Source organism: Urocitellus parryii, chromosome 8, assembly GCF_045843805.1.
Source record: "Urocitellus parryii isolate mUroPar1 chromosome 8, mUroPar1.hap1, whole genome shotgun sequence".
Taxonomy (NCBI): domain Eukaryota; kingdom Metazoa; phylum Chordata; class Mammalia; order Rodentia; family Sciuridae; genus Urocitellus; species Urocitellus parryii.
Window position 1 is genome coordinate 136416527 of NC_135538.1, and position 25631 is coordinate 136442157.

General features: G+C 38.0%; 1 protein-coding gene across 9 annotated transcripts in view; it reads left to right on the plus strand.

The window, feature by feature from the left end:
- The window catches only part of Fars2 (phenylalanyl-tRNA synthetase 2, mitochondrial), a 507072-nt gene that overhangs the window by 284254 nt on the left and 197187 nt on the right, over window positions 1-25631 (plus strand). For all 9 annotated transcript variants that reach the window (XM_077801819.1, XM_077801818.1, XM_077801821.1 and 6 more), the window contains one exon: window positions 3231-3391. In XM_077801819.1, coding sequence (XP_077657945.1) covers window positions 3231-3391 — 161 coding nt within the window. The remainder of the gene's footprint in view (window positions 1-3230; window positions 3392-25631) is intronic.

Below are 25631 nucleotides of genomic sequence, written 5' to 3' on the forward strand. Positions count from 1 at the left end.
GAATTTTGATAACTAGTGCTATGTTATATTCCTTGGGTCAAAATATTAAAAACCCACATGTATCCTACCAGCAATGTGTAAGAGTGCTTTGCTACCAAGTGTGTGATCATTTTCTTTTTATTTTTCCCCCCCTGGTAAGTAAAAACTGATAACTTGATTCAATTGTATCTTGCATTTATCTTAAGTGAAGTATTCATTTGTTTAAGAATCATTTTTTCTTTCCTTGCCTGTGAATATCTTCATATTCTTTTCCCATTTTTAAATTTATTGTTCTTTTTTTTAACCTACTTTTAACAGATCTCCACTACTTTTATTTTTGTTTTGAGGAATGGGGAAAGAAATGAGGGTGCTGCATGAAAAGAGCAGATAACAAATTACTGGATATGAAATAAAACTAAATCCCCTAGATCTGCTGCTCATTCAGCTATAGATAGTGGTCTCTAGATGGTTGGTTTTGTCTAACATTTGAAGATGAAGTGTAAATGATTTAATAAAGCACGCTTCGATAAATACTCCCACCTCTTTTTGTTATTGTTGTTTATTTTTTACTTGAAAAGACTTAACTAGTACAGAAAAATGTTTTAGAAATTGTTGGTTGAAGGATACAAAATTTCAGTTAGGAAAAAGGAATAAACTTGAGATCTATTGTACAACATGATAATTCTAGCTAATAACTATGTATTGGCTACTTGAAAATTGCCAAGACTAGATTTTAAATGTTTTCATCACAAAAAAAGTTTATGAAGCAATCAATGATTGTTGATTCATTTTAGTAATTCCACAGTATATACTTATATCAAAACATCATGTTCTACATCACAAATAAATATCTCATAATAGTTTTTATTTGTGAATTTTAAAAATAAGCAGTTGTTTTTGAACTACTACTCATAGTGACCCCATGAGCATCACATTTTTAAATTTTCATCTTATGACTTTCATTTGTACCTGTATTAAGTAGTAATATCATAGTAAATATTTATTTTATCATAGAAGTGTTCATATTCCCTTATACTCTGTGATTTAATAAACATCTATATATTTTATGTATTTTAATATAACAATATTTTGATGTACTATAATATTTAAACAGTTTTCTAATTTTGGACACTTAGATTGTTTTTATTCTTCTAAGTAATACTGCTCCAAATATCTTTACTTATCTTTCTGCTTTTGTTAATTCCTTGGGATAAATCTCCCCCTAAAAATCTTAGAATAAAGTATGTGAGCATTTTTGTGGATCTTTGGTCTGTTGTACATTGTTCTCTAAATGGTTATAAAGAATAGAGTGCATAACCAGAAACAAGTGAGAATACTGGAACCAAGTCCCTCACCAGGTTCAGGAATATCATTTCTCGAAAAAATCCTTCCAGTGGTATAAAATGTTGGTGTTGTGTTAATTTTCGTATCTTCAGTTGGTCGTCCGCCTCTCTAAGGTTTTTAGGCATCACTATGAATTACTCTATCTTCCCTCCACCATCAGCTCCTTTCTAGGCAGGGGTCACTTGGTCAGGAACTCTGGCTGCAGCATTCTCTGGTTCAACAGCCCCTTCCCTGTCCCCCTTCTGGATGATCGTTTGTCCTGGGAACACAGGTAGCCAGCCACGCAGTTTTCTTCATACATAACTCTCCCTCTGACTGAGCCCTACTCTCTCTGTATCATTTTCTTGTGGCATTTTGAATACTTTTTATTCATTGATCCTTGAAACAAATCCTCTGTTTAAAGGCTCACATTTCTTTCTGATTTCTCTTATCCTTGTCATCTGTGAGTGATGGTGGTGGCAGCAATAACCAGAGCACATCAGCTCCTCTCTGTCCCCTCCTCAGAGTGTCAGCCAGCCAGCCTTGCCCTCGCTGTCTCTTCACCCCCCAGCCTTCCTGGGCTGCACCTGTCCCTTTACTGTTGGAACTCTGCCATTTTCTGTCACCTTTCTCCACGTTTCCTATCTGAATTGTTTTTTCTTCATTCCCCCCCTGCCTCAAGAACAAATTATCTCATAAATGGCTTATAACAACACAAATGTACTATCCCTTTCCTTGCTTCAGGACTCTGGATGTGGGCTGGTGTGGTCCCCCAGTGTGTGGTCTCCCCAGGTTGAGATCAGAATGTTAGGGCTCTATTCTCAAGCTTTGGGTCTTGTCAGCCTAGCAGACTGAGGAGGATGTGTTCTTCATGATTATGGGAGTGCGGTTCCCACGTGTCTCACTGGCTTTGGTGTGCCTCTCAGCTCCTTAGGGACCCCCCGAGGTCCTGGGCACGTGTTTCCTCAGAGCATGGCCACTCACCTCCTCATAGGCAGCAATCTGCCAAGGTGGAGAGAGTCATACAAGTCACATAAGACAAACTAATGACTGGGGTGGGACCCTGTCCTTCTCATGGGTCAGTTACAATCAAAGGAAGAGGTTTCCACGGGGCTGTGCATGAGAGGTAGGAATCTCGGGAGCCACTTCAGTCTGCCTCAGGAGCCTGCTTTATGTCTGTTTGGAATTTTTTCATTTCATGAGCTCATTTTCCAAGCTCTTTTAGAAGTATGAACTGCTCCTGTCTCCTTTCTTACACTCGACCGCCCTGTCTTTTGTCTTATACTCTGATTCATACATGTGAAATGCACTGTTAGAATTCATGGTACTGACAGAATCTGACCCGCTTGCTTCCATTTGGGGTAATTGGCACTAGATAGGCATTTCGCCATGGCTTCCTTGCCCTCTGCACATGGTTGGAGGAGCTCTTACTACCAGGACACATGGTGTTTTTAATAAAGTTGAAGATTTTGATGGCCTGACACACACTTTCTGAATGTTCACAGTCCAGTGAGGCCTGTTTTGCACACATGGCCCTATCTGTAGCCAGTTCGGGAGGAGCCTATCTTTTCCTTCTCTTATGTAACTGACACCTAGAAGGCTACATGTTTCAATCAGTGCAGATAAAGACTACAGAAAAAGCATAATTCATAGGTGAGAATGCAGGTTTCAAAGAGCCTGAACTTTCTTCAGAAATGAAAGAAAATATTATTGTCAATGTGGCTCCATAGTGCTTTCATGAGGACAGTAAGGATCATAAGGACAGACAGGAAGGAAAAGTAAGATGGGGTGCCTTCCATTGCGGCTCTGCAGGGCGCTGCTGCCTATAGGCCTCAGGCAGGGTTCCTGGTAATTATGGGGAGGAGTGTTTACCTGCCCAATCTTCATACTTCCCTAAACAGCCCTTTTATTTTCTTTCCTAATTATAGCTGGTGCTCAAGATCGAATCGGCTGGGCTTTTGGCCTCGGGTTAGAAAGACTGGCCATGATCCTCTATGACATCCCTGATATCCGCCTCTTCTGGAGTGAGGACGAGCGCTTCCTGAAGCAGTTCCGCATCTCGGACATTAATCAGAAGGTGAAGTTCCAGGTGAGATGACTTGCAAGAATTAAGTCAATGATAATAAAAATGGTTGTCAAGGATTGAGAGGATCTGCTACTTGAAAACTGCTGAACTTTAAAATAATGTGAATTTAAAAATAGGTTAAATAGAGGTCCATAAATACTCATGAGGTTCATAAACCTTCCGAAATTATATGCAGGAAAAGAGAGATTTATCAATCTTATTAGTCTAAACAGAGAAAAACAATTTTGGGCTTTGTTCCTGACCATTTTGTCATTGTGAAGTACCCATCTTTATCAATGATGATATTTTTCTCTTAAAGTTTACCTTTCCTGAGACTAAAGTAGACACACTGGCTTATGATTAGTGTTTAAAATGACATCTTTTTTTTTCATATAACTTTCATCCTTTGTCTTTATATTAAAATTATGTTTCTTATGAATAGCATAGAATTGGGTCCATTTTTTAAACCCAGATTTAAAGTCTCTATCTTCTAATTGAAATGTAAATAAAAAGTGTGTTTCTTATTAGCAGCATAGAATTGGGTCCATTTTTTTAAACCCAAGTTTAAAGTCTCTTATCTTGTAATTAGAATGATAAATACACTTAGATTTACTCTAATTGTTTATATAATTGGGATTAATTCTATCATCTTTTTATTTCTTTCTCAATTTCCCCATTTATTCTTTGTTTACTCCTATGTTTGGAAATTGAGCTTTATTTTTTTTTTTTTTGTTTTCGTCTTCTGTTTTATTTCCTCTGTTGCTATTTAGTTTTGCCACTTCGAATGATTTTTAAGTGGTTACTCTAGATTATAGTATGCATAATTAATTTGTCACACTTTACCTTAGATAAATATTACACAACCTGATGAAATATTTAACAACCTTCTTATAATGTAATTTTATTTACCTCTTTTTTATATTATTGTCATACTTTATTTTCCCACAACTCATAATCCCATAATGCATTGTTATAGTTGTTTCAAATAGTCAGTTTTCTTTTGAATAAATTAAAACTATATTGTTTCACATTTCCCTTGTCGATTACTTTCTGTAGATCTTGGTTATTTTCTGTGATCATTTCCCTTAGCAGCTTTTGTTAGTCTGGAAACAACTAGAAATGATTTTGTTTCACCTTCATTTTTTTAGAAGTATTTTTATGAGTAAAGGTGTCTACATGGTCAAATCCCCCCTCCCTTCAATTCTGTTGGACATGTGATTTTCTTGCCTTTCTTTTTTGACTCTTGTTTTGAGCAGTTTGAACTGTGTCTGATTTTCTGTTATCCTGCTTGGGGGTTCATTGTGTTGGGTTTCTGTCTTCAACTATTTTGGAAACTTCTCATATATCTTCTCTTCTAACAATGCTACTCCCTGTAACAAGGGCCCTCTTTCCTCCGGTGTCCATTAACAGGGACCTCATTTCCTTCACAGCCGTCAGGAGCAGGGCTTTGACCTCTGTATTTCGCTGTCAGTTTTTTATGATGAGTTAGATCTGTCTTTCTCAGACATGTAAGTTTTCTCTACCCTGCTTCTCACTTCCTCCTTACCTGGTCAGAGTCTTTACCATTCATTTCTACAACAGTATGTTCAGTACAAACTAACCTTTTTATATCATAGTGCTCAAAATGCTCTGTCCATTAACTGGTTCCAAGACCACGTTCATGTTTTTTAAGTATTTGTAACAAGTCGTACCTTACTTCCAGATACCAAAATATGTATTGGTTTCCTGTTGCTGCTATGACAAATCACTACAAACTCAGTGGCTTAAAACAACATGGATTTATTATCTTATAGTTGTAGAGGAAGAAAACCAAAGTCAGTCCAACTGGCCTAAAGGGAAGGTGTCAGCAGAGCTGGGGGAAGCTCTGGGGGAGGCCTGCTTCCTTGCCTCCTCAGGCTCTAGAGGCTATCCTCATCCTTGACCCATGGCCACACATCACATTGCATTGTTACCCTTCCATTTCCCTCTTGGGATGTTATCACCTTTTTTTTTTTTTTTTTTAATTTTTGCCTCTTTTTTATAAGGAGTCTTGTGATTACATGAAGCCCAGCAAGATCATTCAGGATAATCTCTCCATCCTAAGATCTTTCTAAATCACTTCTGTGGAGACCTTTTTTAATGTAAGGTAAAATGTTCACAGATTCCAGGGATTCGGACATCTTGGAGGAGGCATTATTTAGCCTGTCCCTTTTTCCTTTTTATATTCAGAAGCACATAGCCAGCTGCTCACCTTTAGACCTAACACAGTGGTTTTCTTGTTTGGGATAAGTAATACAGTCAGTAATAATATGTTAGCAATTTTTAACTGTTTCAAAGAGTGATTATCTATATATAGATTCAGACTCATTCTGTCACTTAATGCACTTGACCTTAGGCAGTACTCTTCACAGAGGACAGGAGAGGAAACCTGGGGGAAAGGCCTCTTAGCAACTGTGAGCTGTGGTTTCTCTGGCCAAGAAACTCTGGAAGCCCCTGTTGTGTAGGAGGCAGAAGTTTCTCTTTGTTCATCTCCCCCTTGGGCCCTCCTAAATTATGCTGCAGACTCTCTTGGTCTCTGTGGTGTCTTCTTCTGAGGTCTCCAAGCTCATCCAGCTGTGAGTGCACTCTTTTGGGTGCTAGGAGCAGTTTCTCAGTGGAGTACCCTGAGGCCTTATTTCTGTGATTTTTTTTTTTTTTTTTTTATGAATGCCTGAAAACCAGATCTAGTAAGTAGGATCCTCAAGTTGTTATGTGATTTTAATTTTCGCTTCTTATTTTACATATTTTGAGTTAAGGGCTTTGCCAATTCTGGCCCTCTCTGGCCCACCTGGATCAGTGCTTGAGATAAGTGGATGAACAGTTTGGTTTTTTTTTTCCTACAAGTGTCATCTTGCTCCATAGAAGAGATCATTGTCCACCACTTCAGTTCCCATACTGTGCTCATTGATGTGTGTGTGCCTTCATTCATGTACTCCAGCCAATTCCTCTAAAGCCACATTTGCAATTTCAATGCACTGAACTTAGTATTCAATTAGTGCAACTTTTGTTAATTGTTTAAATGTTCCTTAAACAGTCCAGAATTATAAATTTAATATTTTGCCCCACACAGAGTAATGTTGTTGTTGAAAATTGCTCAACATTGTACATTTTACTTACATAGTTTACTTAAAATCATTAATTACCTGTCCATAGTGGCTTACAAATAATTCAGTAATATTGCCTATAATCTTCTCTCCCAGTCGGGAGCTTTATCCTGGCTTTCTTCTCTGGCTACAGGCCATCTTATTCCTAACCTGGATGCTGTCTCAAACACTTGTTACTGCAACTGCAGTGGTGGAGAACAAGTGAGTGAGTGCAAACTCTCATCCCACATGTAATCACGCTTGGTCTTTAGCACTCATTTTGGCCTTCATGATCACTCTGTTACAAGATCTTCTCAGCAATCCTCTGAGTTTAGCTGCTATTCTTCTTTCCATTTTACAGGTGAGAAACCTTGCAGGGTAGTCATCTCACTAGCAGCATTAGCATGGTATATTGTTCACTCAGAGCTTCAAGGAGGCATTTCCTGAAGTTTAACCTGACTTAACATTCATAGGTTGACCTGGCATGCCTGAAAATCCAGCTGCTCAGGAGCCTGAGGCAGGAGGATCATATGTTCAAAGTCAGCCTCAGCAATTTTGTGAGGCCCTAAGCAACTTATGGAGACCTTTCTCAAAAAAATAAAAAATAAATAAAAAGGTGGGAGGTTGGGGGAGCTGGCTCAGTGATCAAGCACACCTGTGTTCAAACCCTGTTTTTTTGTTTTTTTTTTTAAATCATAGGTAGGTTATTCAGAGCCAAAGGATTTATTTTCCAACAAATTCAATAATTGGTGTAGAACTTAGAGAAAAATTAAGCATTGAGTTTAAATGGCCTACTTTATGAATTTATTAGCAGCTACATATATTAATGTCTCTCAAACTTTAATATGCTGATGGATCACCTATGGATTTTATAAAAATGCAGATTCTAAGTCAGTATATTTTGAGTGGAGCCAGAGATTCTACATTTAAGATTCCCTCCTTAACCTTTCCTCCTTTCTTTCCTTTTTGTGTTTGCCCAGGTGAGGGAACTATGTGAGTAAATTTAGTTTAAATGCACATTTAAAAAAAAAAATGCTGAAGTCAGAGATTTGCTTGTGCCCTTTAGAATTAGAACCAGGGGTGATTTCACAAGAAATTGAAAGGGCAAAGAATTCAGTCGGCATCCATAGGACAGTGCCTATGAAAGGTTCTGGTATCAACTCAATGGTCTCTGAGGTCAGCCATGCCTAGATGTCCAGGGGAACTGTAAAAGCTGACCAGTGCTCTTTCTATGGCAGCAAGCATTGTGAGAACTGGGAGCTTGTTAAGGCCAAGGCTAAATCTTTTCCTTTTACTTATTCCTTCTGGCAATTACAATTCAATAAGGCATTCATCTATACAGTAATTTATTGAGACTTTATGATATTTGCCACTTGTTGAATCCTATGTGTAATTCATTAAGCTAAATTTGTTGCTTGTGCTAAAGCTTTTATGGACTGCAATTGATAGAGTAGATATGATAAGCCCATTTTGTGGATGATGAAACTGAGTCTGGGCAACAACAAGTAATTCGACAAAACAATACTAGTAAGTGACAGGGCAATGATTTTTATGCAAGCTAACTCCAGAGAGCTCCCAATGTTGAACTAGTAAACTCTGTTATTGCCTATACCAAGTATGCTAGATGCTTGAGTCAGTAAAGTGAAATGGGCAGTTCCTGACTTGAAGTTGTTTGTAATCTAGAGGAGGAAACTTTATTAAGAGACACTTATAATATTAAAAAAATGATGGTGCTATATATAGGTGAATGTAGAATTTCACTGATACTGACCAATGAATGTGGAGGTCAAAAATGTCTTCCTCTTTATTTTAATCCTGTTTTGCTAGTTAATTCTTGAAATCCTTCTCTGTCCCTCCAGAATTGTATTAGAACTTGAGCCTGTGATTACTTCCTAATCTCTCTGGCTTGGAATAGCTCCTGGATCTGGTTTTGCTGTCATTATCATAAATGGTGCTAGCTAGAGACTTAGTGCAGGATTTTACAGTGTTTCCTCATTATGTTCCCATAAAAATCCAGCTGTGAGAATCCCATTAGTTTCATTGTATCACATTGAAATTAATAGATCTCAAACTTTGAAATTATTTCCACATGCACTTTTCCCACCTCACCAAGTTTTATATATACATGTACATTAAGTATTATCTTTTGCTGAAAAAAATATGTTTACCCCAGAAGAAACTAATAGGAAGGGACAGGGAAAGAAATGAGAAGATGACCAACCATAGGACCTTTTATATGTTCAGTGAGCATTATTTTCTTCGTAAACGAGGAGAGACACAGTGATAGGAGAACAGATGGGTTTGTATCGGAAATCCTCATAGTGTGGGTATGTAGGCATTTATAACAGAGCCTAGCACATCTTGATTAATGCCTATTAACTCTTACTCGTATTTTCACCAGCACCAGTATTATACCACCATGACTGCTACAAAATAGGTACTGTTCTGCTGGTGGCGGCCACTGTCCTCATAATCCTTGGTCCTTCGTGTTCTCAGGTTCTGTCTTCAGCTTGCTTTGTCACTGGAGTTGTATTACCCCAGCCTCACAACACTAAGACACTTCATTGGCCCAAAGTCCATTTTGTCCTATGGATTGAAGCTCTGTGTTTATTTTATGTTGCAACTTCTGTCTTCGGAGGAGCTTTTGGGTTAAGCTGTCAAGTTAAGACTCTTTTTTATTTTGGTGAAACTGGGAAATCTATCATATTTAGAGAATTGCTACCATAATTTCTTTTTTATTTATTAAGCACTTAAAAAAATAAGAATAAGTCCAGCTTTTTGTGTAGTCTGCTTATAGTGTGGATTGCAGTGATTTATTTTTTGTAACTTAACATATACACACATTCAATATCTTACTTGTATTTTCTTGACTGTTAACCTAATAACACTTCCTGTTGATAGACAACATGTTGAACCTTAAATCTTCCCAACATCTATAAAATTTGACAAAGTATGGGCAATATATTTCAGGAATCATTTATATGACTAGAAGTGTTGATGTTTCTATCCCTGTGATATTTCTGTGCTGTAAAGAATCATCTAAACTGGATGCTAATAATTGATGGGTCATAAAGTTAAAGGAATTTTAGAAAAACATCATCAGAATAGATACCAGGGGCAAATAAATACAAGTATGAAGAAACTGACCTAGAAAGAACATGTCAGTTAAGTGATGACAGGTGGATAAACATTTATCTTTCCTATGGAATATGGAAAGGAATTGTTACAGAATAGTGGTGGGGATGTTTTTGGCTTCAACCAAGAGAAGACCCAGTTGAAAACGGCATAAATAAGAACACTAGCAGCAAACCCTCAGTGTTGCCAGGGCTCTAGAACCCTGAGCATTTTTTCCTCAGAATGGAAAGTTGGCAGCAGGCTCAGCAAGCATTACTTCATGCAGTAAGTTGTAGAGGCAGAAAGTGAACACTCTTCTTCCTTTATTTTTTATTTTTTATTTATGTGAAAGAAAGTTTTCTAAAAGTCTTCGGCAGGCTTTCCTCACATCTCATCCTCAAGGTAGTTGGAGTAATCTGTGAAGTTAGCCTGTTATTTTCTGCTGTTTAGACTGAGCTCTTGTCAATAAGGCTCATGCTTTTGCATTATTTTGTAACCAGTAATGACAGTTGCATCCAAGTAGGCCCTGCCAAAGAAGATGGTTCTTATTATTGCAGCCATTTTTTGGAATAGATTGTCACTTATGAAGTGGAATGATAGAGGCGAGTAGAAAAACTCTTCCAGCCTAAAATCATTCCCTTCTGCTGACAATAGCTTAAAATCTCCCTTTAGTTTAATGCTCTGATCCCTAGTCAAACTGAAAATGTTCCTTTTGCCTAGAATGGGCTATGGCTACTTTCAGAGGTCAGCCGAACAAGAGTAATGGGCAGTATGTGGCTTGGAGCACTTTTTCCTGTTTAAAATACAGTGTAGAAGTCAGGGTCATCATGGAGCATTCAACTAAGTTAACTATATTGGCCAAAAGGGAAAAGGGCTGAAATATTAACTTCAAGGTCACTCAACCTAGGAATGAGATCCTCAGAGTTATCAAAGAACTGACAAATGTTGATCCGAGTCAATTAAGTGGGAAATTCAATGTTCATATTAATGTTCTGGGACCAAATTAAATCAAAGTAATTTACCTTACTAAGAAAAATTAACCCAGAAAGGTAAGTGGGATCATTAAGCATCTTTATCTGGGCAAAAGAACAGACAAGTCTTTTCATTGTTTCAATTAGAGGGGTAGCCTGCCCCTTTAACTCAGAAGATGAAAGGAGCTTTGGGGTTCATCTGCAGTGGGAATTATTTCATGATTACACTGTGGTACAGCTTTTCAAGCTATACATTTATGTTGGCTTTTTTTATGTGTAATCTTGTGATCTTGGAAATGAAGAATGTGGTTTTAAAAGAGCAGTAATTTATATAGTGGATAGCTTAATTATTCTTTCTATCACTTACCTAAGTAATACATCAAATATTTTCTTTCAATGTGAGGGAGAATTTATTTTCTAAAGAACCTCCCTGTGAGATGCATAAATTATCATTGTAAGATATAATTCACTACTAAGCACAGTGAACTATAAATAGGTGACCCTTTTAAGAGATCATTTGGCAGAGTTTGAACTCTAGGTTAACTACTATTTGAGAAGCAATTATATATTTCTTTTTATTCATGTTTACATATCCTAAAATACGTTTGAATATTAAATAAAAATATGTTTTACGTATCTTAAAATATGTAAAATAATTACATATCCTAAATGTGTTTCTGGATTAGATTTGCTAACAATGGTGCACACCTGTGAGCCCATTCCCCCATTCTCCACCTTTATCAATTCCTGGGATTTGTGCCACCAATACTTTTTTTTAAAAAAAAATGAGTAAAAAAAATTCAGTTGAAACACATCTGCCTCCCTGGTGACATTCCCCTTCCCTGATATCTTCCCCAGAGGTCACCATATCCTTCAGTTGGATGTACACCATTCTCTATTATTGCTGCATTTTGTATGTGTGCAAAAACAATTTGGAGGATTGCTTCAAAATTTATATCACATGGCCAAAGTAATTAAAAAACAGATATTTGGAGAGATTTTGCGAGAAATGTAGAGCACCAATAATAGCCAAATAACCAATTCCCTTAATCTGATTTAAAAATCTACAATAATTGTGAGAAGATGGAACTCAGGCCAGAATGAACACATAGGCCTGAGAAGTTCAGTGAGGAGCTGAAAAACAGACCTGTACTCAATGTGCTAGATTGTTGACAACATTAGCCCTGCAGAAAGTGACAAGAGGGAAAGTCTCTGCACACATGGAGCAGGGATAATTGGGTATCTATACAGTAAAACTGAAACTTGACCCCATATTTCTAATTATTCAGAAATGAATTCCAGGGGGTTTGTAGATGTAAATGCAAAAGGGAATTTATTAGCTTGCTGCCTTTGAAAAACTCATTTCACCATGAGTGATTCTTTGATTCTTATTGGAGTAAATTGAATTGAGGAGATTGAACTAAATGAACTATGGTAATGTAAAATTAAAACCTAATTAAATGTCTGATCTTGAAAGTTTTGAAATGAGTATTTATTTAAAGTGGTTGCTATAAGTTTTTTGTAAAGCATTTTATCAAATTAGGGGTGCTTCCTTCTATTTCTAGTTTGCTAAGAGTTTTTTTTTATCATTAATGGATATTAAAATTTATCAAACCTTTTCATGTATTTTGAGGTGATCTTGTGAATTTTTTTGCTTTATTCTGTTACTGCAGTGACATTTAGTGATTGTGTTTTGAATGTTAAATCAATCTTCTATTCCTGAAGTATATATAACTTGGTTATAATATATTATCTTTTTTATATAGTTGTGGATTCAATATACTAATATTTGCTTAGGATTTCTAAATTTGTGTTCAGGGATGAGATAGGACTGTAATTTTCTGTTATATTCTTCTCAGGTTTTAGTGTTAAGATTATGCTATCCTCATAAAAACTAGATTTGGAACTATTTCCTTTTTGTAATCTCTGGAAGAATATTTCAAAGACTGATGTTATTTCTCTCAAGTGTCTGATCAAATTATCAGTCAAATCATCTGGGACTTGGGGAAGTTTGAAATCATAAGTTAAATTTCTTAATAGGTTTTGCCCCATTCAGAATTTTCATTGTATGGCAGTTTTGACAATTTTTTTTTCTAGGAATCTATTTTATCTAAATTTTCAGATGTATTGGCATAAAGTTTTTTTAAACAATCTTTTATTCTCCTGCCCTTGAAAATGTTATTTATTTATTTAGTGCTAGGGATTGAACACAGGGATGCTTTACCACTGAGCTACATCCCTAGTTCTTTTTATTTTTTTATTTTGAGACAGGGTCTTGCTAAGTTGCTGGCTGGGCCTGAATTTGTGACCCTCCTGCCTCAGCCTCTAAAGTCACTGGAATTACAGGTATGTGCCACCATACCTGGCCATAATTTATTTTTAATTAGTTAACAGTAAACTTTATAACACTTATCAAATTTTGAATTATCAAACCTTCTCTTACAGTTTACATTTCTTCATAATAAAATATACCATTTGAACATTTTTTTCTCTTGAGGGATTATAAGTGGTAAACCCTTTTTGTTCTTTGTATATTTGAAAATATCTTTGTTTTGCCCTCATTATTTTTCCTTTTTTAAAAATTTTATTTTATTTTATGTTTTGTTTTGTTGGTGCTTGGGATTTGTCTTAGGATCTCATTTATGCTGAGCACTGAGCTACACTCCAAGCCCTGTTACTCCTGTTGAATGATAATTTCGCATGGTATAAAATTCTTGACACAGTCATTTTTTCTTAGCTTTGAAGATACGACTTCAGGCCTTTGTTCTAGAAAAGTCTGATCTTCATCAATGGTTGTTTCTTTGTAGATAATAATGCCTTTTGCCTTAGGTAAAGTTTAAAGCTTTCTCTTCACATTTGACGTCCTCCAATTTTAATTTGATGCATCTTGGTATAGGTTCATCTTTATCCTGCTGAGTATTTGAAAAATACTTTTGTTCCAGAGATTTGTATATTTGCTAAATCATAGAGAAATCTGAGTTATTAGTGCTCCTTGATTAGTGCTTTTCCTCTATTCCCACCATTATCCTTTTCTGTTTCTCCTATAGTTGTATACTGGAGTTTTTTGAGCAAAATGAGTTCATACTCTGATTATGGACTTAATTGGTTTGTTTTTTCATATTATGATTTTTTGTGTTTAAAATCTGTGTTTTCAAGATTGTTTGAGCTCATGTTCATACCCCTCTCCCATTTTTGCTCATTCAGTGGGTCATCTTTTCTACCAGCTTTGTATGGCCTCTACTTGCCCTTCATGTGCCCCATTGAGAACTAGTCGTTTAGATACATGCTAGAGAGCCTGCCTCTTCATTATGTGGTTACCAAGTCAATACGGGTTTGGCTCAGTACTTGATCAAGAGTATATCGTGTTTCTTTTTCCGTAGTCCCACAGCATCCCACAAAGAAGAAGGTGATTCAGAGCATGAACTCACAGGAGCATCATCACAGGAAGTTGGAATGAGACCCTGAGGAGGAAGTTTCCTTAACATTTATGCTTTAGTCAACTTTTTCATTGCTGTGAACAAAATACCCAACAAGAACAACTTAGAGGAGGGAATATTTGTTTGGGGCTCAAGGTATCAGTTGTCTCAGTCCAGAGATGACCAACTCTGTTGCTCTGGGGGCCCAGGCTCATTTCTGTTTTAGTCAGTCTTTGATCACTGTGACCAAAATACCCAACAAGAACAACTTAAAGAAGGAAGAGTTTATTTTGGCCCATGGTATCAGAGGTTCAGTCCATGGTGAGCTGAGTCCCTTGTCCTGGGCCCAATGTAAGGCAGGACATCACGGCAGAAGGGTCCAGTGGAAGAAAGCTGATCAGCTCATGGTGGGGTTGGAAAGCAGAGGGAAGAAAGGGGGAAGATGAACCTTTCCAGAGCACACCCCCAGTGACCTGTCTCCTCTAGCCATACCCCTCCTACCTACAATGACCACAGTCAGTCCATTCCAGTTTGAATTAGGTTAGGCTACAACTCTCACAGTCCAATCAGTTCACCTCTGAATAGTACCTCATTAACACAGGCTCTTTTCATCCTGTAGAATTGGAACTTGTATCCATTATATCCCCAGCCCCTGTAAACCAACCTTCTACTTTCTGTCTATGAATTTGACTCCTCTTGATGCCTCATATAGGAAACTCAGACAGTATTTGACTCAGTGCAACTGATTTGACTTAACATAATGTCCTCGAAATTCGTCTGTGTTGCAATGGTATCAGAATTTCTTTCCTATTTAAGGCTGAATAATTTTCCATTGTTTACCACGTTTTGTTTATTGACTTGTCTGTCACTGATACTCTGGAATGCTGCTATTAGCATGGATATACAAATATCACCTTTTTATTTTTTAACACAAAAATTATACATATTTATGGGTACTATGTCATGAATATACCTATATGCATGTGTAATGTTCAAATCGGGTAAGTATCTCTCCAAACATTTATTTTATTGTGGTGAAATGCAGATATCTCTTTGAATCTATGCTTTTCATTCTTTTGGTATACTTAGAAGTAAAGCCTGTGATAATTCTATTTTTATACCATTTTACATTCTTGCCAAGAGCACAAGGATTTTACTTTCCCCCACATCCTCTTCAAAACTTATTTTCTGTTTCTTTTTTATAATAGCTATCCTAGTAGGTGTGAAATAAGATCTCCTTGTGGTTTAGATTTGTATTTCTCTAATGATTAGTGATGTTGGAAATGTTTTCATGTCCTTGTTAGCCGTTTGTCTATCTTTGTTGGAGAAATGTCTATTCAGGGCCTTTGCCTATTGTTTTAATAGAGTTGTTTGTTTTTCATTGTTTTTATATATTTATAAGGAAGTCATTTGCAGATTTTGCCATTGTATTGCTAGAAGTAAATTACTGGCAATACTGAAAACGTGGTCATCTGTTTAGAAACTCTTCATGTAGCACATTTAGAATATTACTGGCTAAAAGGTGATTGCTGTTATTTGTATGTGATTTTTGTGGTCCATTTTTTATTATCCATTTTCTAAATAAATATCTATTTTTAGTATCATCACCCCACATCCTATATGTTAAGATTCTTGAGGTTCTGATGGAATAGGAAAGAGTTGATTTTAGCATTTTTTTAAAAATTATGCATATATTTGTGCTGGAGATGTAGACCAGTAGTGGAGTACTTGCCTAGCATGCACAAAGCCATGGGTTTGATCCCCAGCACCACCCTTAAAAAAAAAAAATTAGGCATATGTTTAATCGCACATGTGACACTCTAACCAGATTCATCCTACACATCATCTTTGAGTGTGTGGTAGGAGAAAAGTAATCTGGGATTTAGAAGCATTAATTTGTGGAACTCTTTAGCTAGCTACTACCTATTTTGTCCTGGTTCACTCACCTAAACACTCTTTCCACTGATAAAGTAAGTTCAGTCAGATACTCTGATATTTCTCTCTCTCTCTCTCTCTCTCTCTCTCTCTCTCTCTCTCTCTCTCTCTCTCTCTCTCTCTCATTCCAGGAACTGAACCCAGGAGCACTCTACCACTTAGTTGTATCTCCAGCCTGTTTTTTTGTTTTGAGATAGAATCTCACTAAGTTGCACAGGCTGGTCTTGAAATATCATTTTTCCTTCCTCAGCCTCCCAGATCACTGGCCTTATGGCCGTGCACCACCATGCCTGGCTTTGGTCATATACTTTCAAAGGCCATTTTATATTCTATGATACTGTGTAAATGAGTAGGAGTTTCTTGTCTCCTCTACTGTCCACGTCAGATTTTACTGTTCCTCATGACATTCATTTTGACTTAATCTTGCCAGTTTAAATTTGTGTGTGTGTGTGTGCGCGCGCGCGCATGTGTGTGTCTATATGTGTTAGGGGGGAAAAATTTTATGGTTGTTCTTGGGACCTTATCCTTCAAGAAAAGTCCTGCCAGATGGTAGAAATACCTCAAAACAGATTTTAGATTTAAAATCCAGAAGAGCAAAAAGGCAATGATAAATGTGGTATCTGAGAAGGAGGAAGAAATCTTTAACTTTTAAAAGCACTTCCTCCAGGGCTGCTATTTATTAAGAAGCCTCAAGAGCAGCACCCCCTCGGTGTGGCCCTCCCTCCTTGCAGGTCCCTCTGCAGATGTAGTAAATGGATCATGGTTTTCACCCGGGGTTTTGCAGTACTGCCATCCTGCAGTGGTGTGGCCATGTGTTCATAGACAGTGGCTATTGAAGCATCTGTTGGCCTCTCCTTTTCTGCCTCCCATCTTACTGCCTCTATCCTTCCATATTATCATCTCTGTCCTTCTTTGTGTCTTTTTCTATGTGACATTTTCTCTCACTGTCTCTGTCACTCATTTACTATGTGGTTCTGATTCAAGTTACATTGTCAGCAAAGCAAGGAAGAAATCCTCCCAAGCTGCATGGAAATTACAAAGGAGTTATTTCCCTGCTGTTCATTGGAACCATAGTTGAAATGTGTGAAATTTGGTAGGATTTATCTCAAACACAAGAACATTATCAGTTTATTCATTTGGAAAACATTTATGAGCACCTCCTCTTTTTCCAGACATTGTACTCGACACTGAGGCTACAGAGAGTTCAATTCTCTGCCCTTGGATGGCTCATGCACATGGTGGATAGAGGGTCAGTGAGATGTGTAAGAGGTTTGATGAAGAAGGCAGCCTTCCTCGGGAGTCTGCACTGAGTCAGACCAAAGAAAGGGAAGCATGCCAAAAGCCAGTTGGCATGAAAATCCATGGTCTCCGGTTCATTTGAGGGTGTTTACAGGGCATGAGCTGCAGTAGGCTGGGAAATGGGGCAAGGGTGACTTGAGACTTGAAGCTTAGGTTTTGAATTTACTCTGGAAGGCAATTTGCAATACATCTGATTTCATAATCAGATTTCCATGTTATAACCCAGTGCTGATAATATGGAGGATGGATTGGAGCCTTGAGGCTAGAGGTTCATTCGGGGGCCTAGCACAGAAGAAAAGAGACTGAATAAGTAATAGAGATCAGAAGATAAGATTGGGGCTCAAGAGCTTGTAGGAGACAGTACTGAAAGGCCTTGGAGTCCTTTGAGAGACAGAAGTACAGTGACCATCTCGTTTATCTTCTAAATGGAAATCTGCCTTTCAGAGTTGAAGGGCACTGTTAATTACTAGGTGCATTTATAGGTGCAAACTGGGTCTGGCCTGGACATACTGGGTGTGTCCTTACTGCAAGTAAGAATTGGGAAGAAAAGTGATTCTCAAATATGAGAAATAGGAGAAAAGCCAGAGTTGGAGAAGGGAATGATGAATCCAGTTTTGATCCACTGAGTACATGAGTATAAAAATTTATACTTTGTTCTCATCATCATCTTTGTTTCAAGCAGCTCTGTCTTTAATTGAGCATGTGATTCCAAATGAGGCTGCGCTCAGGTGATAAATCAGGCCAAAGCAGAAATGAGAAGTTGGAATATTGGTGTTTCTTGTGGAAGGTGGGGGTGAGTCAGAGCTGAACCTGTTAAGAGAGTGATATGGGGCAGTTCATGTTTGGGGAGGTAATATCATTCATTGCCCAGGGTTATGTACTTGATGAGCAGATGCTAACATGGGTTGGTGCTGAAAAAATGCTACTCAGGGGTCAGAGTGCAAAGGCCAACAAATAAAAGTATCCTCCAGAAATGAGGACTTAAAAGAACAAAGGTAGGGTGGGTAGAAGAGGGATTGCAGGGCCAGATATCTATTTCTTCACCTCGGGGCCTGTTCAGCTCCCTAGACTGTCACTATTACTCCCTAAAGAGGCTTCAGACTCTTGAACTGACTAAGGACAGTTACATAAATGCTAATCATCATGGAAGGCTGACCTCACAATCTTTAAAAAAAACCAAAAAACAAAAAAAAGATCTAAGCTTTTGATGATCTCTTTCTTCAAATGTTTCTGTATGTTAAACAGAAAATATTTTTTCTTTGACCAAGGACTTAAAAATGAAAGAAAAGAAATTAGAATAATATTCCAGTAATGCTGCCCTCACTGTATGTCTAGAACATCTTTCTAACGGAGTTATTTTGGTGGAAAGGTGAGGAAATGGAAGAAAAGATGATACTGAGAACTGACACATTTTTTAAGGTTTTGACAATCTTGAGTATTATGGTATGCCCATTGCATTCTGATGCAGTGATAACAACCATAACTTCTTCTCTTTATTTCACTCTTCTGGACTTAAATTTGCATCTTTTAAAAAAGATATGTATTTTTTAAATATCTTTAATTTTTTATTTATTTTTATGTGATGCTGAGGATCAAACCCAGTGCCTACCACTGAGCCACAACCCCAGCCTTAAATTTACATCTTTAACATTGTATTACCATAATTTTTGCATCTTCTAAAGGTAATTTAGTTGCCCTCTTTTCACCATTCAGATATCTAGTTTTGTGTGGGATTTTTTACTTCTTCTCACCCAGTTTCCTAATTAGCACCTTGTTAACTACACACCTGCCTCACAGAAATTGCATTGTGCCATTTAACCTTCTTCAAGGAAAGAAAAAAGGGAGAAAGGAAAACACATTCCTGCTTACAGATTAATTCAGGCTCAGGAAGTAGTGCCTCTGGGCATGGAGCCTCACCCTCATGGCAGAACTTGGTTGTTTAGCACATTTTAAGAAGAGCTAAAAGGAGAGGAATCCTTGGCAGGCTCCTTGAGGCAGGGGCCACATCTGTACTGACCTACAGCTGTTCAGGCCCTTCCAGAAGCAGAAGCCACGCCTGTTGGGTGAACTTTTTTCTCCATCAGTTGTTACCTATTTCTTTGTGGAAGTTGCCCTAAGCTGCTTCCACAGCTTTGCCACTCTGAAACAAATTTCATTTATCTTCTCATCCTGACATTAGCTTTATTTCCTAGTACAGGAGAAATAAATAGATTCACTGGCTGTTCCATTTTCAAATTTTTCATGAAGACGTGGTAACTTTATACTCAAATGGTTATTCATTTGTTATACTTACTTTCACATGCTGCATCTATTAAAGGCAAATATGCAACATTAGTATGTAAATTGAACTTGCACGCTGAACAAATTAGGTAGAGCCTCCACCGTTATTTATTGACTAATTAGGTTTATTGTAATCAGAGGACAACCTATAGAAATGTGTAAGACCATGCACAGCGGGCCTGCTTGGATAGCAGCAGATGTCAATTTCATTTTGGTCTGACTTAATTCATTCCTCCTTTGTGACTTATGGTTGTAATACCTTCATTTCAAAATGATTTAGATGCTTACATTGCTATTAAGTAATAATAGATAATTTAATGGAAAAGATTGGTGAATCATTTAAAAAACAAAATCACAAAGCACACTGAGAATCTTACCCATTTTAACCAATTTAAACATTCCACAGTGTTATACGTATATCAAAATATCACCATGTACCTCATTAATATGTATAATTTTTATATTTTGTGTATTAAAAAATAAAGGGACTAGCTGGGTGTGGTGGCACAGGTCTGTAATCCCAGCAGCTCAGGAGGCTGAGGCAGGAAGATCACGAGTTCAAAGCCAGCCTCAGCAAAAGCGAGGCGCTAAGCAACTCAGTGAGACCCTGTCTCTAAATAAAATATAAAATAGGGCCAGGGATGAGGCTCGGGGGTCGAGTGCCCCTGAGTTCAATCCTGGGTACCAAAAAAATAAAGAATAAAGGGACTGGGGGTGTAACTGAGTGGCAGATACTGCTTAGCATGAGCAAGGCACTGAGTTCAATCCCTAGCATCCAAAAATGAATTGATTAAGCTTAATGAAAAAAGAGTTACCAAAAAAACCCCAAAGTGTCTTACCCCTCAAATCAACAGAAAAAGGCTGGGGGTATATAGCTCAGTGGCAGTCTGCTTTTGATTAGTATGCTGGAAGCCCTAAGTCCCATCCCCAGTACTTAAAAAAAAAAAAAAGTAATTAATAAAAAGAAAATTTTAAAAAAAAAGTCAAAGAAAAAGACCCCAGGAGACCTTTGTTAGGATTCTCCAAGGTCGGACTCTTTCTCTGGAGCTTTCTTCCTGAAAAACTCTTGCCTGCTCCCCACGGTCTCATCTGATCACCCTCCTTCATGGCCTAGTGGGTCTCACCCCTGAAGGGGTCCTTCTCCTCAGCAGCCTGGGACATTGCTCAGGTGCCACAGTTACTTGACCTATGAAGAGCATTTCCACCTGACTGAACATGCCGGCTTTACAGCCACACCTGGTCGCCGTTCTTTGGCTGCAGATCTCTCACACCACAGTCCTCCATCTTCTGGGTCTCTCCAGTCCCTTTCCGCTGTCTTTGGCATCCTCTTGCTCTCCGCCTCTTGCCAGGTCTGCCTGCATTCCCCGCACCAGCCTGAAACATGTCACTACTTCTGTGTTTCTCTCCACCAGCTCCCTCAGCCCCCTCACCCTCTCATTTCTGCCAGCCTGGTCAGGCCTCTGTCCTATGGCAACCCCCAAATTAACCGTTTTCCAGTTTGGACATGCAGAACACACCTTAAAAAAAAAAAAAGACAGCTGATTAATCCCTTTTCAAACATGGATTTCCCATTGTGGGCTTGTGAGTTGTAGGTTTGTGAGGCAGCTCCTCATCCTACCTCCTCTTCTACCCTAAGGCCTTCTGGCATGGATCCCTCCTCTTTCCCCTTCTTCATTTCTCTTCTTTTCTTTTTCTGTATGCCTCTCCTTGTCTTAGACATACCCAATCTGTATCTTTGGGGATGAGACCAGAAATCTGCATTTTACCATACTCCCAATGATTCTTTTGTGCCTTAAAGTTTGAGAACCCCTAGCCACACTCTTGGAATAACCACGTAACTGGCTTCCCCAAAGCCAAAGAACCATACCTGGTTCTCCCCATTTCCAGCCATCAACCCCCATATCATGATTATACTATCTTGTTTTAACCTTTTCAATAGATCCCTGTTGCATTGCATACAGAATGGATCTTGAACCCCTTTGCATTTTATCCAAACCGTTTGTTCATTAAATATTACTTCTTCTCCAGTCTCTTTTGCCCCGACTTCCATTATGCCCAGTTTTTGACAGTCACATGGATCTTCTGTTCTCTGACCTGAATTATTTATTGGTGCATTGATTCAACATCTATTTAGAGTGTCTATTGTGATTCCCAGTCTGTGCTCAGCTGTCTCTTAGGTATTTTAATGTGCCTTCATGATTGTTAGACAAATTTTGTGTTTTGTGGGTTCATCACAAATGCTCTGCATCTAGACAGAGGGCTGGGTTATAAGAGCATATACACGTATAAAAACCATGGAAGTGTACACTTAAGGCTTATGCATTTCACTATATGTAGATTTTTGTCCTCCCCCCACCAAAAATAAAAAACAGGATTGTCACAAAAAATTTATTGATTTCTTAATCGTGAGGGTCTTTTTTTTTTTTTAACAATGGTGTGGGTTGGCACTCCTGAAACTACCTTTTATTTATTCTAACTTGAGCAAAGGCATAAATATATTGAGCATAACGGAGTAAGTTTTCTCAATATTTGAGAAGGGAATTATAGATATGGAAAAAAGAAAGGCAAGAATAAACTCTGATTGTTAGATTAGAATCAGAAGTATTGGTATAAACTCATGAGTTTTTATATAGAAAATGTAAGAGGGAGAGACAGAGACAGAGAGAGAGAATGTGTGTATGTGTGTGTGTGTGTGTTTCCCGCCCCTAGTTCTGCCCATTGATACACCTAGAAACAGCTGCAGCAGTGAGCAACCCTGGTACCCATATCATGGTTTCTAAATAACACTTTCCGTTAAGAGAAGATGTGGCTCCTTATAGAAAAGACCGAAAACATGGCCAGGGCAGGAAAAATTGAAGATGACACAAGCCTGAAATATCTTTTTGAACTCAATATGATTTATGATCTTTTTCTATTTCCCCCTTTATATAGAAAATGTAAGAGGGAGAGACAGAGACAGAGAGAGAGAATGTGTGTGTGTGTTTTAATTACATTCAATTTTTAATTACATTCATTTTTAATTACATTCAATTTTTTCTTTAAACTGTTCACAAAACTATAAGGAGCAAAACCATGGTGTCTCCAGTGAGCATGGATCCAGGAAGTCGGATGAATGGATATCTAGTACTAGCTTGGATCAAAAAATAACTTGTCATTTGTATCTTTCATAGTGTCCATTTGCAACATGAATCTTAGTTGATGTTTCTTGAAATTTGATAATGTTTTCATTCCATCTGGTTAAAAATGAATAGCACTTACATCCTCTGGTGTCTCCCCCAGCAGTTTCTTCCTCAGCATGTGTTTGGTGCTAGTGCCCAGTAGCAAGTTCTCAGCCAGGGCCCCAGACCTCAGCTCCTAACCCACCCACAGCAGCTCGGATTGGCCCATTGTTGCTGGGCAGGAACTACTACCCTAGGGAGGGAATTCTGGACTGCGGTGAGGTTTTGCTCAGCCAGACTTGTCTTCACAGGGACCAACCCGTGTGTCACTCTGAAAATAGCTATAAGAAGTCTGGGTGGGGGGACAGGCTTTGAGTACTTTTTCAATTAAAAGAAAACAGTAATTTACAAGAGAAATATAAACATAAGTAAGCAAGAACAAAAGGATGGTAAGACATGAGCTCCAAAGCAGAAAGCCCGAATTCAAGTCCCAGCTCTACCAACTTACTAGTTTTAAGATTTCTTGGCCGCTATAGTCCCATCTGTTTAATGGGAATAATATTAATTCCTACCTGTAGGATAAAATTGTTGTGAGCGTTAAAAAGAGTCTAAATACAATTGAAATCCTTAACACAGTGCCTGACATGGAAAATGTTAAATAAATCTTAACCAATATAGCCATAAATGTTCATGTTTGTATATTAAATACTTTGCACATATTAAGTGAGAATATTAAGCAGAAAATCGCTTCCTGTGCTATCATAAAAGTTATTACATAAATTTACAGGTAACTATATCAAAACACTTTTGATACCTCTCTTCAATAGAATGACTTTACCCACAAGATAAGATTTTAATGTCTATTTTCCAGGTTTAGCAGAAGCACCACGTTGTTTTGTCCCCAAACCAATATTTTTCTTTTGTCCATTAGAAGATACTGTGCATTATATGTGGAATGTGGGCACCTGACAGTCTGTGGCTACCACCTTCTATCCAGTTGAGTCACTGTTCATTTCCTATTATTATTTCTTTCCTTAAATACAAAAGTAATCACAATGGCAACATTGTCACTCATTGACTGATGAAGAAAATAAAACTTACACATGCCTGCAAATCTACTTAAAATAAAATGGCTTCTTTTGTTTGTTTTTGTACTCTTGATTGAACCCAGAAGTGCTTTACCTTTGAGCCACATCCCAATCTTTTTTATTTTATATTTTGAGAAAAAGTCTCACTAAGTTGCTGAGGGACCCATTGTGTTTCTGAAACTAACCTTGAACTTGTGATCTTCCTGCCTCAGCCTCCCCAGTTGCTGGGATTATAGGCAAGCATCATTGTACCCAATTTAATTTTTTAAAAAATAATACTGTCCTCCCATTTGGAATCAAGAACTTATCCTCTCTTGCTTTGTTGTTGTTATTTTTTCTGCCATTAGTTTCTTCTACTTTTTTTTTTTATGTCAGAACATAAGATCAATAGAAAGAAAGTGTGGAGCTCAAGATGATTTGTTTTTCTGGATTGTGTTAACCTCCATTTTTCATTTGAAGAAACTGAAGCTTCAAGGTGAATGAATATACTGTAACTCAACTCAAAAGGCTACCACACAAAAACAAAGTACCCCTGTCCTGTCAATTTCACCTTCTAAAGCCCAGGTGTCCAGTGTCCAGCAACACTGTCCACCACATGGCTCTGCAGCCACTGCAGACTGAGTGTCTCTGTTAAATGGACATAAAACATCCCCTATTTGTATCATGGGAATAACTGAGATCTTGCCTTTAAAGTCACTTTGTGTACAGGCGCAGTTGAATATGCTATCTCCATGCGAGTTATCCTTGTATTCCTAGAAACTGTCTTTCATGACAAGAAGGTTGGGAAAACCATTCTTAAGAAGAGGCGTCACTCTTCCTGTTCTAGGTAGTCTTCTTACTTCCATGGGATACTGCTGTCTAGCTCTATTACCAGCTGTACTTATAAATATCTGTCAATATGTGTAATTAGCGGAAAGCGTAGGTTGCCAGAAACTGCATTTGTTTAGTATGAAGGATAAACAGAACCATTGGGGAACTTGTCTATTTGTTGGCTCTGGAAAGTTATCCTTCTGTATGCATAAAATTAAGTCAAGGATTTACAGCAGCATAGCAGAAGAGTTTACAGGAAGCTAAAAAGGGCCACAGTAGTCATTTTAGAGGTTTACAACCTTAAAGGTGAGCAGAATGATTGCAGTCAGGGACCCATTTCACAACTGGATTTGCAGTATCCACTCTTCACCATCTATTTACGGGGAGCCTGGTGTGTGCCCAGCACTGGAGATGGCCCCTGCCTCAGAGAATACCTGTGCTGCTGGGGAGAGAAAACCACTGCACAAAAAGCAGTTTCAGGACATTTAGTGCTCTTTTGAGTAGAAATACAAATGGAAACTAAAATCAAAATACACAAATATGGAGAAATAAAGGAATCCCATGACCAGCAGAAAGTAGATTTTAGAAAGCATTTCAATTAATTATGTTTTGCTTTTTGTTAAAAACCAGAAGCAGTCATGTATCTAACCTGTAAGGGCTGCTGCTGAGGATGACACCAGTGTGTTGCTGAACATGGTCCCTTGGGGCGCCATCACTCCTCAAGTCTTTCAGTTTCTAGGCAGATATGTGAGAAGTGCTGCATGTGCTCATTAATCGTTCTGAGCTCTGGGACCCTCCTCCAGCCAACAGCTGCTTTGTTGAGACTGTTGTTAATCCCACAAATGAAGGACAGGGTTAGGTGGTGTACACTGAGCCCTGGAGTGTTTTGCCCTGAAGGAGCTTTTAAAAATGATCGCAGCAAGATATTTCCAGCTCACATTTCCTTCAACAAATCAGCCTCAGAACCAGATGTTCATATTATAACTACGAATAGTGTTAACTTTTAATTAGCATTGTGTACCCACAGTGACTGTGCAAAGTACTATTCATGTCCTTTCTATAATCTTTACAATAACACCATAAAGAAAGTAC